We start from the raw sequence: 22,706 nt of genomic DNA on the forward strand, positions 1-22,706 counted from the left end.
CCAAAAGGCGTCGTTCGCATGAAAGGCGAACTCAGCCCTCCTGTCCATGGCTAACTGCAGCTCTGCTCTAACTGTGGTCAAGAGGTCTGTAATCCAAGCCGCATGTGGATGCTTTTCATGTTCCCTCTGAAGAGCAGCAATCCTACGCCTAATAGCTCTCTCCTTGTCCAGAGCCTCCTTCTTCTTAGACAAGGCAGTGCTATGATAATGAAGGCTGGTCCTCTCAAGAACTAGCGCAATATTATGACGAGGATCAGGACCATCCTAAGATCTCCATATCTCTCTGATCTCAAGGGAAATGTGAGCATCTAGATAAAGAGAGTCAGGGATACGGACACGGGGAGAGGCCGAGCGAGCCCCAGGCTCCCTGAGACACAAAACGACGGGGCAATGATCGGATTTGGTTGTGCCAGGCATAATAGCAATGGTGCCTCCTCTATCCAAGGACCAATCATCCACATAAATTCTGTCCAGACGTGCAAAGATGCTCTCATCCCTGCTCCTGCGGTTATGCCAAGAGAAAGATAAGGAATTTGGCCTTCTCTGGAAATCATCCTCAGTCCAACAATCCCTACCAAAAAAGGAAAGCGTAAACCTCTCCCATGAGGTTCGCTCCAAAGGGTGTAATCCCCCTTCGCGTCCACCCTTCTTGTCAGAAGGTTGCTCAACCATATTAAAATCTCCTCCCACTATCCAGTGATCAACGTGGGGAATGACATTTGTAATGGTGTCCCAAAAGGCCACCCTTTCACCTCTCACGTTAGGTGCATAGATATTCAAGATTCCCAATTTCTGACCCTCATGCATGATCAAGATCCACTGCGCTCTAGCAGGGATGATAACACCGTGCCCAATAACATGAGGTATAATAGATGCTGCCACTGAAATACAAACACCCCCTCTAGTCCCAACTGTCGAGGACCAGAAGGTGTGGCCAGAAAGCATCTTACCAGTTTTGCCACACTGAGATCTATCCAATTTGTGTTCCTGCAACAAAAGTACATCCATAGACCCTCCTGTAACAACAGGGTGAAGCTGGTCCTTCAGAAGGCGCTTCCTACCACGGGTGGGAAGCCCTCCAAGGCCCTGAACATTCCATGAGACGATTCTCATGGAAGCAAAGAGGGTTTGACCCCCGATCTAAGAAGACGATGGGCAGCTTGAGGCTCTCATAATGCTGGAGGACGGCAAAATCCATGGGGCAAAGTCCACTGACACGCCCTTGTCCGAGGCCCTGCACAGTACTTGCATATGTACGAGAAACATGTTCGCCCTGAAGGGCAATGGCATTATGCTGAAAATCCTGCAATACATGATCCCCACTGTGCTGAACATCCTGCATATCGCCCCCTCCAAGTAGAGAGGACTCGGAAAAATCATCTTGAACTGAGATATCATCTCTCTGCAAAGATGCATCATTTGACACATTCCTCTGACTAGAAACATCATCTATCTGTACATGATCCGAGGAGGCCTTCCCATCAATCGCACCAGGGGGGCAGGCGTGAGAGACAGCTTGGCACACCTGGCGGACTGAAGGACGGGAAGTAACCAAGGGAGGTGGCGCTTGAGAAGCATGCTTACGAGGCCTCTTGCGACCTCGAACCCGAGGACAATCTCGAGCAAAGTGACCCTATTGGTGACAAACCCGGCACTGATCGGGTTTACCTGCAATCTTCATACGTTGCTTCAAAGGGCCACAAGGGCCCGGAAGCAAAACATAGTCCTCAAAGAGCTTAATGTCACGGGCAAGAACCATGACCCTGGGGACACATCCGCCGAGGCAATGACCACCTGTGCAGAAGATGTCGGCAAGGCGTGAAGTGGAGGCACTTGAAGAACCAGCCCAAAGGCAGACCCGATGGCCTCTAACATAGGCCAATATGCGCGAGGAAGACCTGGGAATCTGAGAGTAATCGGGCAACGGTTCCGGTCTTCCTCAACAGCGTCAAAATAGCTGGAGTAGGGAAGAAAGAATATCTTCCTCGGGCCCAATGGCAAAGGGCTGCCCTTCAAAACCTCTGAGGCTGCGTCCTAAGAATCAAAATCCACTTGGAAGAAACCTCTTCCAAGCAACCTGACATCTCGAAAGTGTAGAGCGAGGTCGGAGGCAGAGGTGCCAGGACCCAATCCCGAGCCTGGAGACGGGACGGGTGAGATCCAAAGATTCTGGCAATGAGGGTCGTTTTGGAGTCTTTCTCTATTTCGGCGTAGAGGACCGCACGCTCGGCTTCGGAAAAAACAATGGTTCGCCCGGCCGAGGGAGAATGATTAGCCATGATGCTAATCGAAGAAAAAGGCCGACTTGAGATGAGGAGCAATCCGAACCAAGGGGAAGAGGTAGGCAAGGAGGCGGAGGAAAGGAAGGGAGGGTGGAAAAGGGAAAAGCAAAAAGGAAAGGGAAGCAAGGGGGAGATGGCTGGATGCAAAGGCGAAGAAGGGCGGGGGAAGGGCAGCACAAGAGGGCTGCACAGAGGGAAGAGGCGGAGGAAGGAGGGGAGGCGGGGAGAGGAGGGGAGGTGAAACAGGGCAAACTGGAGGGCGAAGAAGGGCGGGCAGAGGCAGGGGCGAATGGCGATGGAGGAAGGATGGGAGGCGGAGTGTGGATGGGGGCGAAGAAGGCACAGGGGCGGAGGGGCGCAGCGATGGAGGAAGGAAGGGAGGCGGAGGAAGGAGGGGGCGAAGCAGCCCCACAGAGGCGGAGGGGCGCAGGTCAGGGTTCGGGGAGCTAGTATGCGGTCCTCACCGTCCTGTATTTGGCATATTCTGCCCACTCGCATCCTTACTAGCCTACATGTTCAATAGAACCAATTGAGCAGCCATGACTTGTGGTCTACACATCAATTGTGAGGTCAGGCTCATAGGTGGCATACACAGATGAGCGGGTGTTCTCATACCGGGACATGGTCTTGCACTGTCCTTAGGTTTAGGGGTTCCCTTTTTGAAGGTGTTGACAGATTTAGAGGGGACTGAAAGGCTGGCTATCATTGTATGCATCTTGTGAGGAATATTATTGGTTATGGGTGGTTTGAGATTCTGCAAACTTAAATAATGTACCAAATGTCACGTGGGCATTTATACAAGGGACTCTATCAGAAACCACATTGTCTCAGTAGTCCATGATGTCATTGAGGTAATTTCCTTTATCTTGCAGTAGGATCCAACCTCCATTATAGTTTCTATTTTTCCGTCTTAGGTGCCAACAACATTTCCTCAGTAGTTGATGATGTCATTGAGGTTTTCTTTTACCTTGCAGTAGGATACAACCTCCATCATATTTTCTATATTTCCGTCTTAGGTGCCCCCAACCAAAGGAAGCCGCATGTTGAGTTTATTTCTATTATCTTTTGTGCAATTTGGGATTTGTGTCTTGTATGTGGAAAGATCCCTTCTATACAACGTGCACATTGTCTTCTTATGAAATGTTCTTAGTGATCTGATTGATTCAAAGAGTGAAATCAAATGCAATGACGGGTCAATATGGATAGTGTAAGTGCCACATTACTTTGGCGTGCAACTGTCTATGTGGCAAATGAGATGAATAGGTGTGACACATCATTGTATCCCCTTGCAGTTCCTTGTGTGCTGTCCTGAGGGAGAGGAGTTGCTTGCTAATCTGATATAGCAGTATCAGAGCAAATGCATACGCATGGATTTCCTTCGTGATCTTAAGTGACTCTACTGCATCATCAGAATCCATTCACCATTGCGTTTGGAGATGCATAGAGGCCAGAGAGGATGGCACATTGCTTACATCTCATATCAAGAGAGACATATTATATTACTTAAGGAGGAGCTTCCTAGCTCGCTAATTCATGACCCCAAATGTTTATGAGGGCTCTATTCCCTCTATGTTGCAGATGGTTAGCTCACTGACTTAGGAACCTAGATGATGTTTTATTAAGGCAACCCCACATAGTGTGCCCTTTATGTTGGTGGGTCCATATCATGTCTCTCATCGTGCAGATTCCTAATCATCTCTTTTGAATTGCTTGAGAGGTATTTGATCCAGTAGGTGTGTCAAGTCCTTCCTCTAATGTTCTACAGCATCACCTGTAAAGGGCCTCTGCTTTGTGCTCTAGTCTGAAATTTGAAAGTCTGAAATCTTGGCAATGAAGCACAGGATCGCTCTGTGTGAAGATATTGCACATTGGGAGCTGAATCTCTGTTTCTGGCGGATAGAGAAGGGGGAACCATTGGCACTGGAAGGTGTGAAGTGGTAGTACTTGGAGCAATAAAAAATTGTGCCTTGTTTATCAAAATCTCACTCCTCAACATAAAAATAATGTCAATGTTGGCATGGAATCTACCCTTAGTACTCCTACTTGAGTAGGAGAATGGAGGATGTCTTTGGAACTTATCCTTGGACCAGGAGTATCTAGCCTGTGACTTGACAAGAACTGTGCTCTCTCTGGAGATTAAGATAAAAAAGTCAATTTGCCCCTGCACAATAGAGGAGTGAAATGGCATGCTTCATGCTTCCTGCAGCTGTTAGGCATAGCCTTCAATATTTTAGGTGGTGATTCTCATGGGCTGTAGTAAAGCACTAAATCTGAGACCACAAAAACTCAATGGGAGAAGAAATATGTCTTCTGACGTAGCTTCCATGGTCGGGGAGCTTTGTGGCCTTTTATCTTTAGAATGTATGGGAAGTGGGCAGGGATATGAGAAGCTAAGGGCAGGGTGGGGTCAGAGCAGTCTGGGTGGCTGGGTAGGCCAAAACAGGCAGATATGGCAAGCGACAGCTACAATTGCAATCAGGGGCATAAAGGTTTTTGGTAGCAGGGAGTGAAATTTTAGGGCTGGTGCAGGTTACCGGTAGTGGAGCAGCAAGCCATGGGGGCAAATTATCTGAATTTAGTGTAACCTTGCAAAACTAGCAGCCCAAACACATGCTTGCTATGGTTTCTGAGAAAGATCACACTGATTGTATTTTACAGGAATTTGGATTTTCACTTGTCTGCAATGATTTCAGGTCTTTGTACTTCTTATTAAATATTTTCTCTTGAAAGGGGTGTGAAACAATTTGAATTGAGAAATAAAATGGAGAGTAAGTGTCACTTAGCATACATGTCTTCTTGCAAGGCACTTTGTGTAGGTCTTATAATCAGTGGGCAGCACGAGTTTGTAACACAAGGCTCAATTTAAGTGCTCTTTTTGTTGTTTTCAATTTTTTCTTTACTTGTTGGACAGCAGGTTCGTTATTGGAGGCGTTTGGGCTTGGAAATACCAGAAATGGCCTCAGATATTCTAGAAGGACAAAATGAGCTTCGGGTGTTGAGAGCAAACACTTTAATAGTTATACGTGATTGCAACAAGGTCAGCCTAACACAACCTTATTGTATATTTTATCCTGGATATAACACAACCTATGCAACTTTGGTCCAGCAATGCTTATTGACCAGGAAATGCAAATCTTGTTGTGATATCTATACACATACTTGTATGTTTTTCATGGCATTGCCAGATTTTAGGAGCAGTGGATGCAGAAGAAAGGGGTTTGGTAGCAGATCGTATAAGCCATTTGACTAGTGCCATCAATCCAGGCTTAGAAAAGGTATTTTTAACCAGCACGCGCCTAGACTGTGCTTCAAATCAGCCTTTACATGCTTATTCGATTTTGTAAATGTTTAAATATTAGATTATTCCACTTTTTTTAAATATAAAATTCCAATAGTACTAGTTTGAATATCTTCACAGATGCCACCACATTCGACATGAGGGTCCACCCATTACTTTGCCTGGGAAGACAAGAAGAACCTAATTGGAGGTTCCTTGAGTGGTTCCACATATTCTTTCAGAGGCTGTTTCTTTGTTGTCTTTGTTCTTAGAGTTTCCAGGGAATCTGCTGGTTTTCCTGCAGGCACACAAAACAAAGGAGCAGAATAATAAAACACATATGGAAGAAGTTCATGAATAAAGTGCCCTACAGGATAGCCTTGCAACTTGCAATGCCGTGTATTGGATTTGCCCCAATGCTTGTTTCTTACCAGTGGGGTCAAAGGAAAACACCATGGCTCTTTTCGTCATATCCCCCTTCCATTGTCTTGACCTCCCTCACTGGGGATTTTTTCTTATTAGGGAGGACCCATTGTCTTTCTTTTTTTTTTTTCAGAAAGGAGACTTCTATTAAGTATGAAAATTTTTTACAAAATGGAGATTTCACACCAAGAAAGGTGGAGATCTCAACCAATCAGGAGCCCTGTGCTGCCAATAGGGTCCTGAATGAGAGGACGTGAAAAAGATACCAATGTCCCACTCTCTCATAAACTGGTCGCGCTTCCTTTCCGCAGCCCTCGAAGATCCCTGGATTCTGGCCGAGGTAGCCATGATGGTGTGAATAATATCACTCCAAATCCTGCAAAGACACTGAGAAAGTCCTGGGATGTGGTGTAGACTTGCAGCTAGCTGCTCAGTTTATTATTCTTATCTGCTGTTTTGGGCTTCAAGGAGATGAAAAAGCTAAAAGAATCAGACTGTCAGAAGAATACCTTATTTTCCAAGCTTAGTCCATCCCAATTCTGCTTTGGAAATCTAAGCCAAAGACTCCACTTCCGAATCTTTTTTAAGTTGTTTGGCAAATCTGGTCAGTCAAGGGAAGTAAAAAATAGAACCTATTTGAATTTGGATAAGTTCTAAGAGATTTTAATCACAATTGCAGCTGACATGGTTGACTCCTCCAAAGGATTTAGAACACTTTCTTCAAGATGTACTTGTCAAGTGTCATGTGCTAGAAGAGACTGTCGTGCAGATAAGAATGGCAAAGAAGAAAATCAGTCAGATTTGTAGTGCAATCAGCACATCTTGGCTTGTGAACATTGACAAGAAAAAAATATATGATATAGGAGAGTTTGACGCAAGGCAAACTGAACATCGTGCAAATATGCAAACACAACTTAAAAATTCTTTCAACAACATAAAGGAAACGATTTCTGCAGCATATCAAAAATGTGCAGGTGAAACTAGTGATGTGCGCAGTAAATGGGAGGATTTCAAAAAAAAGGTAACGATCATCTTCCATTTTCTTGATTTTTAAAATTTACACTTTTTACATGCCATCGAATGCTATGCTTTTTTATCTTTTGAGAATTTCAGATTTTGAGTAAGAGTCAAATTTAGAGGCTGAAGCAAATTATGGCTGGTTCTACCTCTAGTGCATTGTCACCAAACTTCTGTGGACATAATGGTGGTAGGTGTGATGCTGACACCAATACCAGATCCACTATCTAACATGTGGGGCTATAAATGAACTATCTAGCCAAATACAGGGAAAGGGTGACAGGCTCCAGGGAAATCGGGAAAGCTACTTAATGATAGCCGTTGTGGACCGCCTGCCTGTTTTGATCTGGGAGGAGAGAAGCAGAGTGATGTGAGTTGACCTTAGGCAGCTTTATTTCCATAGAATGTGGATCCAACCAGCCACACTTGCATTGAGGATGAGCTTATATGAAGATCACATTAAGAGAGGAGGGGTTATATAGATGCCCAAATACCTAGGAATTTTACTGTCACATGCATTGTTGGGGCAGCTGCGTGCCTCATCGCACTGGATGCATGCAGAGAGAAGCTGTGAGGTAGAGTAGACATTAGACCACAGGGATCTCTGAAAATGCAAGTTTATGATATATGGGTGGAGACAGGAGCATGCCTTACTTCATTTGTCCAGAAAATCTTGAGATCTGAGATTGCTTATTCAAGGAAGAATATTGCCTCTTGTGCATGGTCACAAAGTACAATTACCAGAGATGTGTGGCCCATTTGCAGACACACAACGAGATGATTACATCTGCACACTGACTCTCCTTAAGGCAGTGCAGGCCATGAGAAATGTATGATACTCAATCCAAGTCCAAGGACAGCGGCGTAGAGCCAGACTAGCACCATAGGGGATGGCTTAAAATATCTTGGGGACTCACAGCAGAAAGACTGAGGATGCGTCATTCCACATCCATCACCCCAAAAGGTGACACAGAGTACAAAGAGGAAGCCTTAGATACATTGCCTTCCCCCAGTTATGGAGTCTCTTGATGGCATAACTAACAATGGCTATGGTGATGAATAAAGTATTAGAAGGAAGTAATTAAGAATTTCCCTGTGATAAAAGGTTTTGATGACTGTGTTTCAAGGCAGGAAGTAATCAAAATTATTGCTACTGATGTTATTGCCTCTTTCAAGGCTTTAAAGAGCAAGTCAATGGCTCTTCATGTAGGTTGAAAGTTCAATAGAAACTTCCTTGCGGGCAACAGTGACAAGATCATTACAGGATCTTTCAAATGCTGTGAATGCCGATTCAAAAACAGCTTCTCCCATGTTCAACACAATTACAGTGCTGGAAAAAGCATCAAGCAGTGTAAAGCTTGTACCATCAGTTCAGGTTTGTCAATAACCTGACTATTTTTGTGCACATTATTGTCCTCCTACTTTGAATCCAATCGCACATTTGTGACTGCTTATTAGATGATGGCACATGGACAGCTCTTTTTCATTGTATACATATGTATTTTTGCAAAATGGAAACTTGTACTATGTGTAAAATAATCACAATGAGGACCCTATGTGCTGATACCAAAAAATCCTAGAACGTGTATCAGACCTGAAGGGGATAACTGGTCTGTCTTTGAAGATCCTTGAATCCTGCTCCATATTGGTGCAAGGGTAGAAGTTATATCTGACCAAATAATTGGTGAAGTCCAAATATACTGGTCTTTGTACAGTGAGATCTCCAAACCTGTTATGCAGTCTTAACTCCTCAAAATCTCCTAGTCAGTGTCTACTCGAGAGTGAAGTGCTCTGAAAAATAATGCAAGGGGATGAACCTTACTGAAGGGTAACAGAGGAACCAAATGCAAAGGGATTAAAGTTCTTCTATCTGGACCACTCCATAGTCTGAAGGCTTGCCTCCTTTCCATATAATGGTTGTCAATCAATCTCATCCGAAGTATCAGGAAGAGGTTACAAAAGCCACATCTAAATTTTCACCACACCTGAACAATGACCTAAAACTTTAGAGGCTGGTAAAATGGTATAAAATTCCACCTCAAGCTAGGCTTGCACTCAGCACGTGTTCTCAAGGGATTACACAGCATAATCTGATGTGTGAGATAACTCTTCCTAGTCAATTGCCTGGAAGAAGGGTCAAGACTATGAACTATCAGTTTTGTCAGCAGTGCCCTACCCTGCATACCTGGACTCACCAAACCACCCTCATGTTTGAGAAGAAGTTTTTAAAGAAACCCTAGATCTGGAGTTGTGCGAACCATCAGAACTAGACCATAAGTAGTTGCGAATGGCTTCCTATGTTGTCCAACACATGAAAGTGAAAAGCACTAACAAGTTGTGATGTACCAAGCTGTGACAAGTAGGACCTTAATCATCTGTAATCAATGTGTTGATCTTGTGTCCTACCATGAAAGTGTTTGGTTCATGGGATCACAATAGGCGAAGATTATAGTGTCTTACTAATGAGCTCATATGGTGTTCTGCCATAATACTTGAGTTGATATGAAACTTAAAAGTAGTTGAGGTCTTATGTGAAGCCCAAAACTTTGCAGGAGCAAAAGTTTTGGCATCATCAAATCCCAGACTCGCTACGCACACCTTGTCTTTTGGGATGTTTTTTAACTGGATTTTGGCCAAGTTTCTGTATTGTTTTGTTCATACTTAATAGAAGTCTTGTTTCTTGCCCAAAAAAAAAACTTTGCAGGAGCTACTTGAAGTAGTTCAAACAGTGGCAAGGGAACTGGTCACAGTAATTTCTGTTGTTCCACGATTGCGGGAGCAACGGTTCAATGGTCAAGGATCTGAATATCCTGCTCAACAGTCTAACACCAAGACAATGCTGAATCCTTCCTATGTCTCTTTGCCAAGTTTTTTTGAGGTAGATTCCTTAATCATGAGATTTATGCCTTTTTTTTGATAAAATAGGAGAAAATAAGGTTTCATTTTTTTGAGGTTCATGTTAGAGCTACTACAAGGTTTTTTTTTTTGGGAGCTACAAATTTAAAAAAAATCTATTTGAGACGAACATGTAGTGAAATCACTTTCAGATCATTGCCATGGACCAAGAAGAGGTACTGATGATGATCACAGCAGGGGTCTTAGGAGTAACAGATAGGGTCCAGCAATACTTGCAATATTGGGAAAAAAAATATAAAAGCGTCTGGGATCAAGATAAGGATGCTTACATCCGCAGGTAGACTCTGGTTCCAATCACATGTAAAGGTATGAATGAGGCTGTTTATTGTATGGCCAGTGCATTGTGTCTTGGTTATCCATATGTTCTTCTGTTTTTACAATAATCATAAGTGGGCTTGTTTTCTAACTTCCAAATGGAGTATAACATGATTTTTGTGACATATATAAAAGCTCATAGCAACAATAAAAAGCAAAGTAGAGGAGGAGGATAAGGGCATATGTAGGTCTAAGATAGATAATGATATAGGGAATAAAATAGACCACTATAAAGCCTAAGCACTACAAGAGAAGGCATCATTAGCGGAGTTTATTTGCAACGTTTTACGTTACGCTGCTATAAGCGCCGTTATTAGCGCCACAATTGATGCAATAGATCTATTTGCTGTTTTTCTGATTTACAGCCATTCTTTCATGGTATCTGAGCCCAGTGTTACAAAGGGACCTGCGTTTTCTACATCTACTGCTGTAGGCAAAGATCCACCGCATCTACATATACAAAGGAGCTGCGTTTTCTGTTGTGGAGCTGCGTTTTCCATTGAGGAGCTGCGTTTTCCACTAAGGAGCTGCGTTTTCCATTGAGGAGCTGAGTTTTCCACTGAGGAGCTGCGTTTTCTGTTGAGGAGCTGCGTTTTCCATAGAGGTGCTGCGTTTTCAGCCTGAGATCTGTGCTTTCAGATCTCAGCCCCGTATTTTGGTGCTACAACAGGGTTTTAACCTAGGGGAGTCATTTCTGACCTCTCCTTTTGGTTTCCCACCCTCCCATCCCTTCTTCTCCTTCCTTTCTCTTTGCTGCACTCAGCTTTCGAGGAGTTTGCTGATTTTCTGATCAGCTCTGTTGAAGAGGAGGATTCTGCTGCGTTATCGGAGATATGGGTTCTGGTCATAGTCATTCTTCTCACTCGGGGATTCTCTTTTCTTCTCCCCGATCCCAAGCCCCAAATTCACAGGGTTCTTCTTCCCAGCTTCATGTTTCTCTACCTTATTCCCAGATTCCTGTTTCTTTTCCTTCCATATTCCCCGCCACCACCACTTCTCTTGTTTCTCCCCTCCCACAAACCCTCATCCCAACCCCTTCCCATGTGCCATCCTATTCACCCCCTCAAGTGAGTGATTCCATGAAGCTGACTGCTACCAACTACCATACTTGGTCGTTTTATACGCAATTGCTTGTTGAAGGAGCAGGTGTGTGGCCCTCTGTCACCACTCCTCACTTGGTGGATCCCGCGTTTCGTGGAGTTTTGGATGCACGGGCCTGTCTCATCATCATCCATTGTATGACACCATCTACCCAGGCACAATTCATATCTTCCTAGAGGGATGCCAGTCAGATGTGGAATGAGATTCAGAGGAGGTTCGGGAGAGTATCTTCCTTGAAGATTGTTAAGTTGGAGGCGGATCTTGAGAAGATTACCATCAGTGACTCAAATAATATCATTGATAAGATTGGGAAATTCACAAGGATCAAGAGGCAGCTTGAGGAGTATGGGAGCTCAATCAACAACCCATCATCCTTTGACTCTTTCAAAGATCACATCTATTTCCGTGATCCTCTCCCCCCTTTTAAGGAAGTCGTGAATTATCTCCACGACAAGTGCATGCTTTGCGGAAAAGGCAAGTCAGAGTCTGCTTTTGTTGCCTCTAACAAGGCAAGGACAAAGGCAAAGGCGGAAAAGGGAACTCTAACAACAACAAGCAGAAAGTCACCGCAAAGCCATCTTCTGGCGATGACGATTCTGACAGCAACAAGGGTTCCAAGATGAAGGAATCTTGTGAGTTTTGTGGCCGACTTGGTCATTCTGAGGCGAAATGTTTTGCCAGACGGACTGCTTCCCGCAAAGCTAAAGCCAAAGCTAAAGCAAAACAGGAGTCCTCCTCCGATGGCTTAGACACTTCACCCATGACAGATGGTTTAGATACTTCGCCAACGACAGAGGAGGGTACGAAGTCTCATGCTAAGATGGCTTTTCTTGCTGTCTATGATCCCCCTGTTCTTTCATCTTCACAGGAGCAGGATGAGTCCTGGTGGTCACAGAGGAGACTTCTGATTCAGAAGTCAGTGCCCTATCTGCAACAGAGGATTATTTACAGGAGTTTCTGATAGAGACCTTATCAGTTCCTCTAATTCCTTTGGATGAGTATCTCCCTTCCCTTGTGTTGTTTCATGCTGATGCTATTATTGCAGATTTTCTCGTCTCTTTTAGAGGAGGATAGTGGTTCTTCTACTGGGCAGGTGGATGATTTTGCCGAGACTTTGGCACTTGCTTCTCCTTCTTATGTTTTTGAGGAGGCATCTTCCACTATCTTGGAGCTTGTCCCTACTTTGAACCTGACAACTTCTACTATCACTAGTGATCAGTTTGTTCCAATGGTTGTTTCATTTCCTTCTTCTTCAGAGGAGAAGTCTACTTCGGTCCCGATACTTGCGGATGCAGAGGAGGTACCATCTATGGTTCCATCTCCTGAGGGCTTCTCTCTTCAGATTGATCCTATTGTTTCGTCTTCGATATCTTCTCGATCTTCTTGTGGCTTCTTCCGAAGACCTTCTAGGTATTCAGATGTACCATATCTTCGCAAGCTTTGTGCCTTTTATGAGGAGGTTGTTCCTTCAGACTCTTTGGAGGTCTTTCTTCAGCATGCTGGAGTTGGTCCGCCCATCTGGCATTGAAGAGGAGGTGTTGCATTATCATCTCCAGATTGGGCATATATGTGCATATTTCATGCTGTATCTGGCCGGATTTATGAGGCCATGCATTCATCTTATTTTAGATTTTTTTTCTATTTTTGTCTATTTTTTAGACATTATTTTAGTATTTTTTGGAGAGTCGGCCAGCCCACTGTTTTTATACTGGCCGACCAGCTCTTGTCCAACCTATAAATAGGTGGCTTGGGTTAGCATCATTAGCACATCATTATTCAGCTATTGCTGTTGGTTGTATGCACCTACGGGCAGCCCTCGTGCTCTACTTCAGCAGATAACAAGTTTTCTACTTCAGTTCTTTTGCACGTGTGTTTCTTTGCAAGATCTATTTGCTGTTTTTCTGATTTACATCCATTCTTTCAATCTCTTGTTGTTGCTCTTCGTACAACTGCCCACCTGCCTGCTGAAACCCCCAGTCAAGCTTGCCTTAGTCTGTGGGATGCCCTCCTGCTGCAGTGATTTCCTTTTCAGCATCCTTTGTGTGTAAAGGATGCTAGATTAGATGTATTCTATGTTACACTTAAGAGAATTTTGCAAAAACAGGATCAGTTGTAAGTCAATAGACACGTATGCACAATGTAAACAACATGAACCAGAAAAGGGCAGCTATGCTAAACAATCACTATAGCTACACTTATTCATCTCAATTAGGGAGGAGCTTCTCAATTGCCAATGTGGAGCTAGATGTTTTTAGCCTGTTTACAGCTGTGATGGTGTTTTCCGGGCTGAGGCTTTCTCTAGAAGGTTAAAACATATGTAGGAGCTCTAGTGCAAAATCTGATGTTATAGTAGCATGCTGGCATGGTGTTTTGTGGCAATGTGGCAGCCGCCTTACCTGTCAATGTGGCACTGGCTAGGTATCATTGGAGAGGTCTTGAAGAATACTCTTCAATCATCTCAATTCTATTTGTGGTTTGAGATATGTTGAGTGTATTACACTGGGGAACATTCTAACAACCCCCCTCCATGAGCTTATACACCAAGCATAGTTGTAAACTTGAAACACTTTTCTTTGCCTGGTGCTTCTGCACAGTTATCTTTAGTGGTACAACACGCCAATTCAATTGTAACATGCGGAAGCTTTGGGGGAGGTTGGTAACTTCAATGCTCAGAAATCAGCACACTTTTCACGACGGAACTAACACACAAAACTGAATGAAGATGTGCAGAAAATAGAGAGAGAGAGGGAGAGAGGAGAGGACACAGTATTGGGTCCTGAATACCCTCTGTAGGGCCCCCACTAGGAATGGTGTACTTGCTTTATTAGAATGATGCAAATCTGAAAAAAAATACAGAAACTTGACCTTTATTGGCTGAGATAACTCTGCCCTTGATCTGGAGTCCTTCACCCCTTAGCGTTAGCACTCCTTGGCTATACTGGCCCTTGATTGCCTTAGCACTTGGTGAGTTATGAGATAACACAATGGGATTGTGGCTCATCTATTTATACTACTCCAAATAAGCAGTCGGCCAGTTTAAGTCCAGGCGGCCAGCTTTAATTCTGCCCACGATTGGAAAAATAGCATTAAATGCTAGATAATTCCCATAAAATGTTGCGCATCAGTCCCTTGATGGCTGGGCACTAGGCGCATGATTCCCTAGGGGCTGGGCATTGAATCCCTTCTATTTTGAGGGCTGGGAAGCCTGTGTGGGCTGCCTCACACTTGCCCTATAGTCATCATAATGCTGGATGTGCTGTCGGCTGCCCCTGGCATGCCCCTGGGGCTGTCCTACAGCCCCTCCATGGCTGGTGGCCCTCATGGGGGTGGTTTTACACTATCCCCATGCCCACACAAGGACTTGGGGTAGCCCTATGGGCTGGCCCCTTTTCCTAAAAGCAAACCCTAACTACCTACACAATGATCTGGCATCCAGTACCATACCAGATACACAGAATCACTGACATCATTCCAGAGGGATACTCACAGCGCGGAGTGGCACTGTTTCATGTGTAGGACAATGCACACCTGACCTCGGACGACCAGGATGGATCCCTGGCTGACTCGTCCCGGACTGGGCTCACATGGGACCAGTTTACCATCCCAAGTCCTGCACCTTCTGTACAGATATGTCTACGTGGCATCCAAGTGCGGGATGCACGTGACATCAATCTCTTCATTATTTATCTTTCTCCTTAATGAATTGATGAGGTTATCAATGTGCATGGAAGATTGGATATTTGGCAATGGGCTTCTTGTAGGTTTCTGAAACGAAACCACTGACATCAGCCTTGAAATAGATCTAGAATGTAAGAAAGAGCTCCATCCTGCTCCTTTGGTGACAGGTCATTCAAGGGATGGACAGAAAAGCAAGTCGGGAAGTTCACTACCCAAAGTAGGGAGCATAAACTGTAGTGGAATTCTCCTACCTATGTGTCCTGTCCAGTTAAGCACTACATCAGACATCTTTGTATAATGTAGAATCATGGTTATCTGGGATAGTGGTTAACCAGTGGAGAGCAGCTTTTGTTGCAGATCCATCATGCACTAGATGCTCAGCCTTAATTTGGTCAATTCAGCAGTGCATTTGGAGTTGCAGAGATTCCCAGATGATCTGGGCTTCTATTGTCCGGTTCACTGTAAGGTTCAGGACAATATTGTCTACAATATTTGGGGCTCTATTGGCTGGATAAGCTTTTTTTTTTTCCGAGAAAAGATCCTTTCATTAGTTATATAAAAACGCCCGTAGGGCTACAAAAAAATCCTCTCCTGCTCATAAGAAAACAGAGCAGAGAGCCAAGCAAGGCAGCCTGGGAGACTCTCCCTAGGTGCTGAAAAGTACAAGTATCAGTGCAAAGAACTGAGGGGCTATATCATACAATAGGAGGGGGGAAAAGCCAAACAGGTGGCCTGTAGTGCCAGCGGGGGGACCCCGCGTGTAGGGTATAGAAGGGGCCGCTGCGCCAAGTGGTGTGAAAGGCCTGGCGCCGCAAGATCGCCTCATCCGAGTCGCCACACGGATGCGGTCATATTGTCCTCGCAAGGTGTGGATCAACTCCTGCCAAATCCCCCGAACAGTCTCTACTGGTGGCTCCAGTCTCCCCTCAAAGGCCCTGAAACACTGGGCCCTCCAGGTGAACCAGATGGTGAGGCTGTTGAGGAGCTCCCATCGTAGATCCCTCTCCTGTGTCCAGCCGGCAGACGAGAAATCCGGTGAAGGAACAAGGCCCACGTATACATACCCTCTGGAGAAAGGGGGGCCAGAATGCGCAGCAGCCAAATCTGCTGCTCCTGAGGGCAGTCCCATAGGCAATGTCTTTGTGTCTCCATAGGGTGGCGCATCGTCGAGATCCTGCGTGCCTGTCGACTAGCCCAGAGCCTGGTCCAAAAATCCTCCAGGAACTCCTGTGAGAGTCCCTTTAGCCGCCAGTGCCCCGATGCAGCTGGAGAGACCATCCTCCTCGCCGCGTCAAAATATGTCGCCCCAACCGAACAGTATACTGGAAAAAGGTGATCTCTGTGGCCTCAAGGGATGCATAAGGATCATGCCACTCGTACTCGCCAGGGTCCCACTGGAGCCGGGCCAAGGGGCGTGCTGCATATGCCCATATGCGCCAATCAGAGTCCACATCTGCAGGGTCTGGGTCAATATGCCACTTCCGAGAAGCGGCAGCCACTACCCGTATCCTCTGAAAGATGCACTCTGCAACCAAAGGCGACTCCACCTCCACTCTCTGAAGTCTGCCCTCATCCTGGATCTCATAGTAGAGGCATCTACCATCCTCAGTGCAAGCTCTGACAACAATCAGGATCTCCAACTGTGTAAAGGCTCCCATCCACCGTGGGGCCACTGGCTCGAGAGGCGTGAACCACTCCTCTGTGAGTGCCTCCTGAATGTCATCCCTCATAATCAGCCCCCCTCTGAAGTGACTCAGCCTCTCCACCTGGATCTCCTGTGGGAGACTGCAGAAGGTCTGCCAATCTCCAAAACTACGTGTTGGGCCTGCCGCCAATGGTCCCCAGGCTAGACGAGGCCGAGAACCCAGCATATGACCCTGCTCTGTGCGAACCGCTGGGCTCCAAATGAGCGGCTGTCTGGCCCGCTCCTCATCACAAGAAGGAGGTCTCTGAGAGAGTCCCGGTCTTAGCAACTCCCAAGCTCTCAGGATGCTCAAGGCAAATCTGTCCTCCCATCCTCTACTGAGGCCTGTCCTCCTAATCTCTATGAAGATCCATCGTATCTCTGGTGCCCAAGTGTCCCCTGCTGGGGGAGCTCGAGCCTGCAGCTGCTGAAAAAGAAGCTCTTTCCAAGGCTCAGCGCCTGGAAGTAGCCCCCGAACAATAAGCTTCCCCCATAGGGCTCTACTCTGATCAACTGGATCTATAATGCCCAAGCCTCCCTGGGCCAACGGAAGTGTAATAACTGCCCAAGCAACCTTAGCCCGCCGGGCTGGCTGACCATCCCGCCCAGACCAAAGAAAGTTCATGATCAGCCTCCTCTGTACCTGGCTAATGCAAGAGCTCGAGAAGATCCAGCAAGACGTGATGTACCACATGGTCGCTAAAAGCACCTGATTTGCCACCACCACCCTCCCAGCCAAGGATAGCCGAGCTGTACTCCAATACAAAAGCTTCTTCCGAATGCTCAGAAGAAGCGGGGCAATCGATCATTGCCACTGAGTTCTATAGAGACTTGCTTTCAGCGGAGCCAGCCACTGACGCTCGGGATGCTTGCAGACAGACTGTGTGGGCCCATGTGCAGAGGAGGGTCACAGATCGTATGCGTACAGTTTTGGGTGAGCCTCTTTCAGAGGTTGAGCTTGCTGAGGCCTTGAGGGCCCTTCCGCGCCATAGTTGCCCTGGGGAGGACGGATTGACGCCTGCCTTTTTTATGCGCTATTGGGAGCTTTTGGGGCCAGGCCTCCGCAGGGGCTTTCAGTATGTTTTGGACACTGGGGGGATGCCACAGAGCTTTCCAGAGGGCTTGATCTTTCTTATCCCCAAGGGGGAGGGAGTATCAGCTGATATTCGACATTGGAGACCTATTACGATCCTCAATACTGTCTACAAGGTCTTAGCAAAGGCCTTGAGTTTGAGGATCCAGCCCTTTCTGGGGGAGTTTATTCATGCTACCCAGACAGGATTCGTCAAGGAGCGTAGTATCCTTGACAACTTTTTCACCTTCTGGGAGGCGACGGCCCGAGCTAGTTTCTCGGTGAGGACTTGGTCGTGATGCTTCTCGATTTTGAGAAGGCATACGATAGAGCCGATTGGGGTTTCTTAGAGGGCACTATGCTTCACCTGGGCTTTCAGCCAGTTTGGATTCGAGGAGTGGCGGCTCTATATTCCACAGCTCATAGCCAAGTGCTGATTGCAGGAGGACGGGGGCCGAGTTTTGAGTTGACCAGATCAATCCGTCAGGGGTGTCCTCTCGCCCCGTTTCTTTTTCTCTTCTTTGCTGAGGCTATGAGCATGTATTTGACGGCAGAGGAGGTTGGTTTGAGAGGCCTCCAGCTCCCAGTCCGGGGGGAGGACCTTCTCGATGCTGAGTTTGCTAATGACACGGGTTTATTTTTGCATGGCCAGGAGGCCAATCTTTAGCGGGCAGAGCAGGCGCTCCAGGTTTTTAGTGCAGCTTCGGGAGCATTAATCAATTGGCGCAAGACAGTTGCCTTTTGGATCAGTAGTGCTCCCACTCTGGCATGGAGCCCAAACCCGGGTTTTAGATGGATTCCTCCTGGCACAGCAGTGCGGTATTTGGGATGCCAGATTGGACTAGATTTGTCACCTGAGCAACGTGGCTACCGATCCGTCCGGCCTCCCAAGCTGGCGGACTCCTGCTCGAGCATGGCGGGGTCCAGTAATCTCAAAAAACTCCCCAGTCACTCTATCACCAAGCTGCGTCCACTGAGAGGCCTGGCGACGATAGTAAAACTCATGTCTATGCTCATCTGCCTCTCTAACCTCCTGGCGTGCCTGGCTCAGCTGGGACGCCACCCACTCACATGTAGGCTGCTGCTCCTGAAGGCGGTGAAGCGAAGCAAGGCTACGTCTCAAAACCGGCGCTCCCGCTCGCGAGTCTCACCTAGCCGTGTCAAGGCTACAGCGTGCAAAAAAGAGCTGAGCTCGATGAGTCCCTGGACACACTGGCCTGCTGCATCCTGGTCAGAGCTCTGACTATCATGCCATATCCTCTCAATGTCCTCAGCGAGACTAGGATCTGTAAGTATCCTCTCTGGGATCCTCAACTGCAAGCTGGTCTCCCGTGTCCTCTCCTCAAGTGTCAAGATAATTGGCGCATGGTCTGAAAAAGAGGTGCCAGCGAGAATGCCAACGGAGCCCCCTCGCTCCCCTAACCTGTCGCCCACATAGAAGCGATCAATCCGTGATAGATTAGTCCCTCCCTGCCGGCGATCCGACCGAGAGAAACTAAGACTGTCCTGAGAGCGGGAGAAGGCCTCATGCTGCCATGCATCAGTGATCCTCAGTGTCATGCAAAATCGCTCCCAAACTGCAAGCTCCGTGCCGTGCATTGTAACATGACTGCCTCCCACCCTATTGGCCGGGTCCTCAAGCATGTTGAAGTCTCCCCCGACACACCAATGTGCGGCCTCTGGCAATGCATCCGTAACCTGGGTCCATAACTCTGCTTTCGCACTAGCATGGTTGGGCGCATAGACATTGAGCATGCCAAATAGCACATCATGCGTCCTCAGAATGACATACTGTGCTCTACTAGGCACAATGATCCCGCGATCCACAATGGCCTGCCGCCATACATCCGCAATGACCATACATACTCCTCCCTGCCCACCCAAGGGGCCAAACCCTGCAGACCAAAAGGTGTCCCATCTACCAGGCATTACCGAACCGTATCTCCGGATCCTGCTCTCACCCAAATGGTGCTCCTGCATCATCAAAATATCAATACTGCCCCCAACCAGGCATCTCTGAAGCTCCTGCCTCAAGCAACCACGATAATGTATATAATGTGCGCCGCCAAGGCCCTGTACATTCCATGAGATGATCCTCATGGATGACCTGCTGAGGTGGATGTTGTCTCAGCCGTACGGCGGGCCTTCGCAAGCCGCTTGGATGGAGAATAGTCCCCATCCGAGTGGCTACGAATCTGCCCACCCGGTGTGCTGCAAGAATCTCGGATCAGGCGCCAGTGGCTGTGTCCCATGGCGACTGCCTCCCGCTCAGACAGAGCAATGCGCCAACTCCCATAGTCGGCCTATCACATCTGTCACCTCTAGATCGCTCACATGGTGAGAAAACTCAATTGCCTGAGTCTTCAAAGTGCTTAGAGCGAGATCCAGAGTCCACTCCCGGTCGCGAGGGCCACAGAGAGGGAATGAGAAGGCCACTGCTGAATCAAGTGCCTCCTCCCCGCGGGCCGGAGGTATCACTACATGAACTCTGATGGGTGCTGGCTCATGGGGGCCCTCTGCTCCAAAAAGCCGTGTGAAGGAGTAATCAAAAGCCTCCGAGCGCTGTCGAGTGTCGAGATGACTCAGCCGACTGCGGATAGAGGATATCCGTGAAGCCCGAATCGGCATGGTAAGTCTCCTCTGCGGTGCTCGAGCAAGGTCGGTGCTCAGTGTCTGCCGGATTGTCTCCTGCGAGGGCAGGCCTTGGCCAGGTGGCCGACCTGCCTGCAGATAAAGCACTGGTTCGGGAGCCCCGAGAACTCCACTCTTTGATCAATCCATCCCCCCCCTATCCTAGGTAGCTGAATGACTTTCGGAAGGGAGGAGATGTCAGAAACCAAAACCCTGACCGAAGGTAGCCCAGCTGCTCTAGCCACCACTGAAGCTGCTGTGGGGCCAGCCTCAAGCACCGAGCCCACCAATGCTCCTAGCCTTGAAAGGAGCGGAAGGTACTCGCGGCGGAGTCCAGGGAAGCAAACTGTAACATGGAAAAGACGCTCTCCCTGCTCGGCCGCTGCTGGGTCAAAGCCATGCTGGCAAGGTCTGAAGAATGCTCGAGCGCCCCTGATGTCAAGGGGACTCATGGCTAGGACCTGGGCCACGCTTTGGGCTGTCTCGAACTCGATCTGGTAGTGACCACGGCCCAGTAGCTGGACGTCCAGGATCTTGCCCACATCTGCAAGAAGGCGGGCCTGGAGAAGATCCCGGATCTCCCCTCTGCTGGGGCGATTGCCGACTATACGGCAGATGGTGGAATGTGCCTGGAGGCGTTCCACTTCTGCGGCGAGGCTCGCTTCCTCTTCTGGCGAAAGAGAAAGCCTGATGGGGGTATCCTCAGGGGCGGGCGAGGGGGCTGGCAAGAACCGAGCTGCACGCAAAGGGCGGAGGAGGAAGGCGGAAGGTAAAAAAAACCCCTAGGGGGCGGAAAAAAACCAGAAAGAAGGGGAGGGAGGGGGGGAAGGCGGCGAAGAAAGAACCCTGGGGGGGGGGGGGGGGGGGGGGGGGGGGGGGGGGGGAAGCAGCGCGAAAAGGGGGGGTGGGGGGAAAGAGAGGGCTGGCGGAGGGGGGGCCGGGGCGCTGAAGAGGGGAGGGGGGTGCGAAGGCGATGAGCAGAGGGTGGCGGGCGCCTCAGCGCAAGAAAACCAGGCGGAGGGGGGGCGCAAACGTGAGGGCAGGCCGCGGGGGGGGGGGGGGGGGGAGGGCGCGTGGGCGGGAATGGGGAGGGGCGTGCAGGCAGTAGCGCGAGCAGGGGGGGGGGGGAAGGGCGCGTGGGCGGGAATGGGGAGGGGCGTGCAGGCAGTAGCGCGAGCAGGGGGGGGAGAGCGGGAGCTTCTTGGCTGGATAAGCTAGTTCAGTTCGTAAGTTTTTTATGAGGGTATGGTTATAACATAGTTTCATCAATACGGCGTTCTCTTTATGAAAATGCCATGTACTTATTTATCCAAATTGCTGGCCGTACATCGTTTTGAATGTTTGCCCTGAAATATATGTTTTACCCAATAAAATACTATTTTTTCATGATTACATATTGTATTTATGCGTATATAATTTTAATATTCACACGTTTGAAATTTTCCAATATTGAATTCCTTCAGCAGTATTGATAACTATGGGTTACAGACCCTGCCCTCAAGGTTCACAGAGAGGTGGTCTTCAGATGCATATTGGGGCAGGTCCCAAACTCATAGTTGTATCATCCCAAGGTCCAGTGGTTTCCAACTACGAGATTATTGCAATACCATAGCATGACTTATTCGGAGATCTAGATACACGGAGGCTATCGATGGCACTCAATCGTTTTAAACTCATTAACTAAGCATCATTTGTGGAGTTAATATACATTGCACAATCTAGGCTTACTGCCTTCTTAGGGAATAGGATCATAAGGTATTTCTCTTCTACTCCCGTAGGACTTTCTTGGAATATAAAGTTCCAGACTGGTTAGGTATACCTTGTTTGTTAGGATGATCTTTTACGGGTCTCTTGCCATGTTCCTGTATTTTTTTTTTCGATAAAAGATCCTTTCATTAGTTATGTAAAAAAAAAACGCCCGTAGGGCTACAAAAGAGATCTCTCCTGCTCCTAACAGAGAGAAGAGCAGTGAATACATCATGGCAGCCCGGGAGACTCTCCCTAGGTGCTGCAAAATACAAGCAGCAGTCTAAAGGACTGAGCGGCTAAATCATACAATGGGAGGGGGAAAGAGCCAAACAGGTGGCCTGTAGTGCCAACGGGGGGATCCCGTGTGTAGGGTGTAGAACGGGCCGCAGCGCCAAGTGGTATGAAAGGCCTGGCGCCGTAAGATCGCCTCATCCGAGTCTCCCCGGATGCGGTCGTACTGTCCTCGCAGGGTGTGGATCAACTCCTGCCAAATCCCCCGAACAGTCTCTGCTGGTGGCTCTAATCTCCCCTCAAAGGCCGTAAAGCACTGGGCCCTCCAGG

The 22,706-nt window shown here is 47.6% G+C and overlaps 1 protein-coding gene across 1 annotated transcript in view; it reads left to right on the top strand.

The window, feature by feature from the left end:
* LOC147614793 (dynein-1-beta heavy chain, flagellar inner arm I1 complex-like) overlaps window positions 1-22,706 on the top strand; it is a 245,393-nt gene that overhangs the window by 20,156 nt on the left and 202,531 nt on the right. The window contains exons 11-16 of the mRNA XM_086780141.1: window positions 5,197-5,319; window positions 5,468-5,557; window positions 6,662-7,003; window positions 8,210-8,374; window positions 9,704-9,877; window positions 10,047-10,192. Coding sequence (XP_086636267.1) covers window positions 5,197-5,319; window positions 5,468-5,557; window positions 6,662-7,003; window positions 8,210-8,374; window positions 9,704-9,877; window positions 10,047-10,192 — 1,040 coding nt within the window. The remainder of the gene's footprint in view (window positions 1-5,196; window positions 5,320-5,467; window positions 5,558-6,661; window positions 7,004-8,209; window positions 8,375-9,703; window positions 9,878-10,046; window positions 10,193-22,706) is intronic.

The sequence above is a fragment of the Cibotium barometz genome, chromosome 41 (assembly GCF_041138505.1).
Source record: "Cibotium barometz isolate CiBa-2024 chromosome 41, ASM4113850v1, whole genome shotgun sequence".
Classification (NCBI taxonomy): domain Eukaryota; kingdom Viridiplantae; phylum Streptophyta; class Polypodiopsida; order Cyatheales; family Cibotiaceae; genus Cibotium; species Cibotium barometz.